At 45.1% G+C, this 9,446-nt stretch overlaps 1 protein-coding gene across 1 annotated transcript; it reads left to right on the top strand.

The window, feature by feature from the left end:
• Positions 1 to 5,823: 5,823 nt before the first annotated feature.
• si:ch1073-228j22.2 (SPRY domain-containing SOCS box protein 2) lies at positions 5,824 to 9,068 on the top strand. The gene is made up of 3 exons (XM_064949763.1): positions 5,824 to 5,901; positions 7,116 to 7,885; positions 8,144 to 9,068. The coding sequence occupies exons 2-3, from the start codon at positions 7,180 to 7,182 to the stop codon at positions 8,272 to 8,274; spliced, it is 837 nt and encodes a 278-aa protein (XP_064805835.1). The 5' UTR covers positions 5,824 to 5,901; positions 7,116 to 7,179; the 3' UTR covers positions 8,275 to 9,068.
• Positions 9,069 to 9,446: the final 378 nt, after the last annotated feature.

The raw sequence follows: 9,446 nt of genomic DNA, 5'->3' as shown, positions 1-9,446 counted from the left end.
AAATGAATGGAAATCAGATCATCTGAATATAACATCCATAGATTAATAGAACCTGTTCCCCCGTATCTCTCACCCCAGAACCTGTTGGGAGTGTATAGTCCCACGGTCACTCCATCAGTCACCTCCAGGTTGTTCCTGGTCCATCTGACTCTGACAGGCAGGGTTAGAAATTATTCACAAAGCAGATGAGGGAGTTGCTCCTTCCCAGATCCACCTCATCCTGTGGGTACAGAACAACCTCAGGGGGCAGTAAATGAGGCTGAATGAACTGTTTCGCTGCCTGACAAGGCTCAGCTGATTGCAAGGTGCAGCAGTTGTAAGGTGTTGGGACTGCTGTTGGGACTCTTCTGTTGGGACAGCTTTATGTAGGCCCTAACAGTTTGTGGGCACCGTTTGTCACTGTTATAGTGCAATTAATGTACTGTTTAGTGTTGTGTTGCGTAGTGGCTTTGCTGGCATCCAACATTTTTGTTTTTTTGTTTGTCCCACCAAGATTTACATGCTAAAATCGCCACTGACTTAGTGTGAAATGCAGTTCCCTATCACAACTGGCAGCACTGCCGTAGCTTGCCTAAGTCCTCCGACGGTGATACCTTGGTTATACAGTCAGAAACAAAACGCTGAATAAAAAAAAGATTGTCTCTCAGGACCTCTACAAGCCAGAATGTTCAATAAAATCACATTTGAACTTACTCTATTGGTTGTCTGCGTGATTGGTCCTTTTCAAATCAAATCAAAGTGTATTTGTCACGTTCGCTGAATACAACAGGTGTAGGTAGACCTTACAGTGAAATGCTTACTTACAGGTTCTAACCAATAGTGCAAAAAAGGTATTAGGTGAACAATAGGTAGGTAAAGAAATAAAACAACAGTAAAAAGACAGGCTATACACAGTAGTGAGGCTATAAAAGTAGTGAGGCTACATACAGACACCGGTAGGTCAGCCTGATTGAGGTAGTATGTACATGTAGATATGGTTAAAGTGACTATGCATATATGATGAACAGAGAGTAGCAGTAGCGTCTTTTGTCTCTCTAAATTTGACAAAAATTTACAGCTAGCTAGCACTGCAGTGCATAAAATGTGGTGAGTAGTTTTCTCAAAGAGAAAGACAATAGTTGATCAGTTTTGAACAAATAAAGAAGAAATAGAGAGAGAGATAGAAAGAGAGAGTTCATCATTTTTTCCCACTTTCAGTTTCAAATGCAGCTAGCTAGTTTAGCCTACTCAAACACCCAGCTCAAATAGAGGTATGCTATGTTCGCTAGCTGGCTATAAATTTCCAACAATACACTGGAACTCTTCCAAGTCAAGGTAAGCTTTTGGTTTTACAAATTTTTTGCCACCAGGGCCTGTCGGTTTAACTGCTAAACTGCTTACTGACTATACCCGGTAATGTGGCTGCATGATTGTAGCGGGTTACTAATGCATTGGTTATATTGGGCTATGTTTTTTTACCCCCTTTTCTCCCCAATTTCATGGTATCCAATTGTTGTAGTAGCTACTATCTTGTCTCATCGCTACAACTCCCGTAAGGGCTCGGGAGAGACGAAGGTTGAAAGTCATGCGTCCTCCGATACACAACCCAACCAGCCGTACTGCTTCTTAACACAGCGCATCCAACCCGGAAGCCAGCCGCACCAATGTGTTGGAGGAAACACTGTGCACCTGGCAACCTTGGTTAGCGCGCACTGCGCCCGGCCCGCCACAGGAGTCGCTGGTGCGCGATTTTTATTTTATTTTTTTTATTTTTTTATTTAACCTTTATTTAACCAGGTAGGCTAGTGGAGAACAAGTTCTCATTTGCAACTGCGACCTGGCCAAGATAAAGCATAGCAGTGTGAACAGACAACACAGAGTTACACATTGATTAAACAATAAACAAGTCAATAACACAGTAGGAAGAAAAGGGTCTATATACATTGTGTGCAAAAGGCATGAGGAGGTAGGCAAATAATTACAATTTTGCAGATTAACACTGGAGTGATAAATGATCAGATGGTCATGTACAGGTAGAGATATTGATGTGCAAAAGAGCAGAAAAGTAAATAAATAAAAACAGTATGGAGATGAGGTAGGTATAATTGGGTGGGCTATTTACCGATAAGACTATGTACAGCTGCAGCGATTGGTTAGCTGCTCAGATAGCAGATGTTTGAAGTTGGTGAGGGAAATAAAAGTCTCCAACTTCAGCGATTTCTGCAATTCGTTCCAGTCACAGGCAGCAGAAAACTGGAACGAAAGGCGGCCAAATGAGGTGTTGGCTTTAGGGATGATCAGTGAGATACACTTGCTGGAGCGCGTGCTACGGGTGGGTGTTGCCATCGTGACCAGGGAACTGAGATAAGGAGGAGCTTTACCTAGCATGGACTTGTAGATGACCTGGAACCAGTGGGTCTGGCGACGAATATGGAGCGAGGGCCAGCCGACTAGAGCATACAAGTCGCAGTGGTGGGTGGTATAAGGTGCTTTAGTGACAAAACGGATGGCACTGTGATAAACTGCATCCAGTTTGCTGAGTAGAGTGTTGGAAGCTGTTTTGTAGATGACGTCGCCGAAGTCGAGGATCGGTAGGATAGTCAGTTTTACTAGGGTAAGTTTGGCGGCATGAGTGAAGGAGGCTTTGTTGCGGAATAGAAAGCCGATTCTGGATTTGATTTTCAATTGGAGATGTTTGATATGAGTCTAGAAGGAGAGTTTTCAGTCAAGCCAGACACCTAGGTACTTATAGATGTCCACATATTCAAGGTCGGAACCATCCAGGGTGGTGATACTAGTCAGGCGTGCAGGTGCAGGCAGCGAACGGTTGAAAAGCATACATTTGGTTTTACTAGCGTTTAAGAGCAGTTGGAGGCCACGGAAGGAGTGTTTTATGGCATTGAAGCTTGTTTGGAGGTTAGATAGCACAGGACGGGCCGGAAGTATATAGAATGGTGTTGTCTGCGTAGAGGTGGATCAGGGAATCACCTGCAGCAAGAGCAACATCATTGATATATACATGGAAAAGAGTCGGCCCAGGAATTGAACCCTGTGGCACCCCCATAGAGACTGCCAGAGGACCGGACAGCATGCCCTCCGATTTGACACACTGCACTCTGTCTGCAAAGTAGTTGGGGAACCAGGCAAGGCAGTCATCAGAGAAACCAAGGCTACTGAGTCTGCCGATAAGAATATGGTGATTGACAGTCGAAAGCCTTGGCAAGGTCGATGAAGACGGCTGCACAGTATTGTCTTTTATCGATGGCCGTTATGATATCGTTTAGTACCTTGAGCGTGGCTGAGGTGCACCCGTGACCGGCTCGGAAACCCGATTGCACAGCGGAGAAGGTACGGTGTGATTCGAGATGGTCGGTGACCTGTTTGTTGACTTGGCTTTCGAAGACCTTAGATAGGCAGGGCAGGATGGATATAGGTCTGTAACAGTTTGGGTCCAGGGTGTCTCCCCCTTTGAAGAGGGGGATGACTGCGGCAGCTTTCCAATCCTTGGGGATCTCAGTCATATGAAAGAGAGGTTGAACAGGCTGGTAATAGGGGTTGCAACAATGGCGGCGGATAGTTTCAGAAATAGAGGGTCCAGATTGTCAAGCCCAGCTGATTTGTACGGGTCAAGGTTTTGCAGCTCTTTCAGAACATCTGCTATCTGGATTTGGGTAAAGGAGAACCTGGAGAGGCTTGGGCGAGTAGCTGCGGGGGGGCGGATCTGTTGGCCGAGGTTGGAGTAGCCAGGCGGAAGGCATGGCCAGCCGTTGAGAAATGCTTGTTGAAGCTTTCGATAATCATGGATTTATCGGTGGTGACCGTGTTACCTAGCCTCAGTGCAGTGGGCAGCTGGGAGGAGGTGCTCTTGTTCTCCATGGACTTCACAGTGTCCCAGAAATTTTTGGAGTTGGAGCTACAGGATGCCTGTAGCAATTTCTGCCTGAAGAAACTGGCCTTAGCTTTCCTGACTGACTGAGTGTATTGGTTCCTGACTTCCCTGAACAGTTGTATATCACGGGGACTATTCGATGCTATTGCACAGGATGTTTTTGTGCTGGTCGAGGGCAGTCAGGTCTGGAGTGAACCAAGGGCTATATCTGTTCTTAGTTCTGCATTTTCTGAACGGAGCATGCTTATCTTAAATGGTGAGGAAGTTACTTTTAAAGAATAACCAGGCATCCTCAACTGACGGGATGAGGTCAATGTCCTTCCAGGATACCCGGGCCAGGTCGATTAGAAAGGCCTGCGATGAGACAAGGACATCCCTACCGACCAAGCCCTCCCTAACCCGGACGACGCATGGCCAATTGCGCGTCACCCCACGGACCTCCCGATCGGTTACGACAGAGCCTGGGTGCGAACCCAGGGACTCTGATGGCACAGCTGGCGATGCAGTACAGCGCCCTTAACCACTGCGCCACCCGGGAGTCCATATTGGGCTATGTTGACTATGATGTTACTTTAGCTAATATGGTGACAACTATATAAGTTGTGTGTAAAGATTATGATTTGGTTTGGCTTGGAAAGATCTATTCACCTGGTCACATACAGCTGATGTGTTGTGCAAAGAAGTCCACAAATGAAGGGGAGAGTGCATAGATGCGAGAAGGAATACAATGAGGCTGCTATGAAAGTGAACTGTGTTTATGGGTGATCATGGGTGTATTCATTCCACTGATTTTGTTTAAAAACGTTTCTTTAACAGAAGCAAACAGAACGAAACAGGGCAAAACATTCCTGAATTTGTCTAATAGAAACCCTTGTTTGCAACTGTTGGACTAATAATTACACCCTAGATCCGCTAGATGTAGGCAAGAGTGGGCAAGGCGGTATTGAATATGTCACTGTCTGTCCATGTCTACCTGTGTGCACCTGCATTGTAAACTTTCATTCATAGGCTAGGTTGGAACAACCTCATGATGTGTATAGGGAAAATTAGATTGTCATATAGGAGCCTAAACCTATCAATGTTACATTGAACTGGGTGAATGGAATATGAATGACAGTCATCCAATATGCTATAATAGAAAAAAGGCCATTCTCATCAAGAAAAAATTGTCCTCCTCAGTTAATAAACTGCACCGAACACCACTGTTTGCTAACATGTCCTTTATAAATAAAAACAACGTTAAAAAACAGCCTACTGTTGAGATCATGATGGAAGTGTGTGAGCTGTAGCAAGCAGTAGGCTATAACTGCTATTGTAAACGTTTAGCCTACCTATTGAACTACAGAAGAAAATAAACTCGGAAAATAACCAGCGACTACCTCGAGGACGCACAGAGGCTGACATTTCTGCGCATGCTTCTCTCTCGCTCTCTCTATGAGCCGATTCTGGTTCTATCTTCTTTTTCTCAATTAAAAGCCTTAGCCTCATCCTCTTCGTCTGTTTCGCGGTGTATGTGTTCATCCACTACAGGACGCGATAGAGAAAGATGCGAAGACAGGGAGGGGGCGATGGAGAAAGAGGAGAGGGGGTGGGGGAGGGAGCCAGCCAGTAGGGAAGGAATAGGCCTATAGGCTCATATACAGTCGATGTGAGAACGGCTGTTGACGTTTTAATACGCAATCATGCATGCATGCATTAAACTGTAGCAGACAAAATTGTAGAATGCAGATTATGTTTACCCCCTATTATGACATAATATCCGTTGTTTGTTTGTCTCAAAATCTCTCGCATATCCATCATCACTTCACTACTTAGGTCACAGAATCTCGTGCCCTTGCACTGGCAATCTGTTTGACGTGGTTCCGTGATTTCGGAACGTGCTGTTCTCTCCGCCGAGGTCGTCAGACTCACTGGACGGCATGGTTACGTTACCGTCCCGCTAGCGTCCGGTGGGGGGAGCGTAAGAGGAGTTAAAACATGGTCATGAGGGACCATGTCCATTACTACGAAGGGCAAGAGAGAGAGAACGTGTGGTAAGCTACTATCTATTTACCTAAACAAGTTAGCCTACGTTTATTTATCCAACGACAATTCCTCCAAACAATCACCATCTGATTAACCTGATCTAATGTAAAACATTCTGGGAGAGATTATAGTGATGCCAATTTTGTATGACTGATTTTTTTTTTTATTAAAGGAGCTATATGTAATTCTTTGCATTGCAATTTCACAAAATATATCTACAGTAATACTAGAATGATAGTGTTTCACAATATTTCACCCCCCAAAAAGTAATTGGGACCACACAAAATTGCATTTAAATGGTGCAGCCTTCATATTGTTCAACAAAAGACAGACCTTTTCTTGTTGTCAAAATGATTGGGGCCAGCAAATCTGTTGTTGTCAATGCAACAAAGGACCAGTCAATTTAACAAGAGATTTGCGGCACCAGTAAATTTGACAAAAAGAGATGGTTCATTGTTGAATTGTTACATGAGGTCTAGTACCTTTAAATTGTATGAATAATACTTTAGGACTTTGGCCAGTCTTGATTCAAAATCTTGCTGTCATGACAGAAAAGTATTTATAGGCTACCACAGTACTAGTTATAAATTAGTCCTTTATGTTCTTATCATAGGAACGCCATGATACTGTGTGTAAGGATAAGATAACGTTTTATTATATAGTTTTTTTACTCCCGTTTCTCCCCAATTTCGTGATATCCAATTGGTAGGTACAGTCTTGTCCCATCACTGCAACTCCCATACGGACTTGGGAGAGGCGAAGGCGAGAGCCATGTGTCCTCCGAAACACGACCCTGCCAGCACTGCTTCTTGACACACTGCTCGCTTAACCCGGAAGCCAGCCGCACCAATGTGTCAGAAGAAACAGTGTACAGTTGGCGACTGAGGTCAGCTTGCAAGCACCCAGTCTGCCACAAGGAGTCGCTAGAGCGTGATGGGACAAGGAAACCCAGGCCGGCCAAACCCTCCCCTAACCCGGATGACACTGGGCCAATTGTGTGCCGCCTCATGTGTCTCCCGATCACGGCCGGCTGTGACACAGCCTGGGATCAAACCAGGGTTTGTTGGAACACTTCAAGCATTGCGATGCGTTGCCTTAGACCTCTGCGCCACTTGGGAGGCCCAAGGATAGGATCTTTAACTTGTGATGAATGACATCACTATGAAATGTGGATTGCTCGATTGAGAATAACAGTCTAACATGATTTCTGTTTTCTCCACAGCCTTGAAAAACCCTAGCTCAGCCAGTGTCTGAGTAGTGAATATTGTGTGTGTGTGTAGGCTATAATGGGTCTGTCACTGTCTGGATGGCTGGGTGGCATCCCAGCGAAGATGAAGAAGGATGCTCCCTCCTCTTCCTCCTTCCTCCCGCTGTCCATCCCTACCTCCTCCCGCCTTTCACTCCTCCTAAACTCCTCTCCCGTTGACCCTGGAGACCCCCGGTGCCGCTGGAGCCCCACACACTGTTCACCTCACTTCCTGCTGTCCCAGTGCGGGGAGGAAGTGACACGCGCACCCACCCAGCAGATCAGCGACGGGGCTCGGGGGGAGAAGGGGGAAAGGGGAGGAATGCACGTCTGGGAGGTGCTCTGGTGTCCCACCCACAGAGGAAGTCATGCTGTGATTGGTGTATCCACAGAGCACTGCCCGCTACAAACCTCTGGTTACACTGCACTGATGGGCGGAGACTCACAGTCCTGGGGATGGGAACTCACAAACAATCAGCTATGGCATGCAGGGCAAGCCCTGGGGAGATACCCCGGGGAGAGAGGGGTGCAGGCGGAAGAGCAATCTGTGTCCCCCCCTCACCCTGTCCCAGAGCGCGTGCTGCTGGTTCTGGATGCGGACACAGGAACTCTGGGATATGTAGTAGATGACTGCTTCCTGGGCATGGCCTTTAAGGACCTCCCCCAAGGGGTGGAACTTTTCCCGGCCATCAGCAGTGTAAGGGGTGGAGCCTTCATACGACTACGCTACCTCAACGGAGCTACCCGTGAGTATAACTTCATTATTATAATACAATTTAACTTTATTATCCCTTGGCATGTTGCTTGGCTTTTAGCATCAACACAGACAGGCAACATTTAGCACAGTTTTACAGCTCTCAAATTGAACACAGTGCAAATAACACAACTAAAACAGTTCAGAACTATTCATGATGCCCTTAAACCCAAACGTTCCCACACCAGGTACTTATGTTTGCAGGTATGTTTATTAAATTTCTCTCTTTCCTTCCCTTTATTTCTCTCAGGTGAGCCTCCTGCACTGATGGCTCTCTGTGGTCTGTCCATCCATGTGTCCATGGGGAAAGAGAGAGAGACTCAGACAGACAGACTGCCTCTGCCTCCTCCTCTTCAACGTTACATCCTGCCCAGCATGTGACACACACACCCACACACAAACTATAGAGTAAATAGGAACGTTCTCACTGACCCAAGGTCCATATACAGCTAAATTATAGCTTTTAATTGAATTAAGCAAGTCATCCATAAAATAAATTAGCCTCTATATTGTAGGGGCCATCATTGGAAAGTGCTGCACACATTGTGATGTTAGCTCCTCTCTGGCCTGGGACATCCACGGTTACTCTCTGTCCAATCACATTTCTTCCCCTGCGTCGTGTTTTTGCCATGTTGAATCCGGCTTCATCCACAAAGATGAATGTATGTGCAGTTTGCCTGGCTTCCATCTCCATTACTCTCTAAAATACAGTAAATCCACAGTTTTACAGTACTTTACATTATGCATAGCTGTGTATATACCCTGTTTAGTTATTGAACAGACATCTTAGCTGGACATATTGATACCAGAGTTCTTTCACACGTTCACCGTTTCTCTCAAAGGGTACATTGTACAACTGCTTCGTCGATATTTTATGTTTCTCTAGGACACTTGGGTAGGCTTTCAGCTGAAAGTGCAATCAGCTGTGTTTGGAATGATTACATATTCTGCTGAGATGTTCTATATGTTTCTATCTGGTTACTGCAGAAATGCACAACATTTGCCATCATTCTGTTTTGAACGTGTTTTGAACAGTTTTGGAAACAGTGTGTTAGTGGGAAGAAAAATAATGTGAACCCTTTGGAAATACCTGGATTTCTGCATAAATTGGTCATAAAATGTTATCTGATCTTAATCTAGGTCACAACAATAGACAAACATGGTCTGCTTAAACTAATAACACACAAACAATTATATGTTTTCGTGTATTTATTGAACACACCATGTAAACATTCACAGTGTAGGGTGGGAAAAGTATGTGAACCCTTGGATTTAATAATCGTTTGACCCTCCTTTGGCAGAAATAACTGCAACCAAACGTTTTCTGTGGTTGCGGATCAGACCTGCACAACGGTCAGGAGGAATTTTGGAGCATTCCTCTTTACAAAACTGTTTCAGTTCAGCAATGTCTTAAGATGTCTGGTGTAAACTGCTCTCTTGAGGTCATGCCAATCATATCCAAGATGGCGTAGCAGTTCAGGCGTCTTTGTTTTGTCGTGTCCCTTGTATATATCTTTTTTTCCCTTTGTATATATTTTGTGTATATTTTTTAT

Source organism: Oncorhynchus masou, chromosome 30 (genome assembly GCF_036934945.1).
Source record: "Oncorhynchus masou masou isolate Uvic2021 chromosome 30, UVic_Omas_1.1, whole genome shotgun sequence".
NCBI classification, from domain to species: domain Eukaryota; kingdom Metazoa; phylum Chordata; class Actinopteri; order Salmoniformes; family Salmonidae; genus Oncorhynchus; species Oncorhynchus masou.
This window is presented reverse-complemented; position numbering and strand designations above follow the sequence as displayed.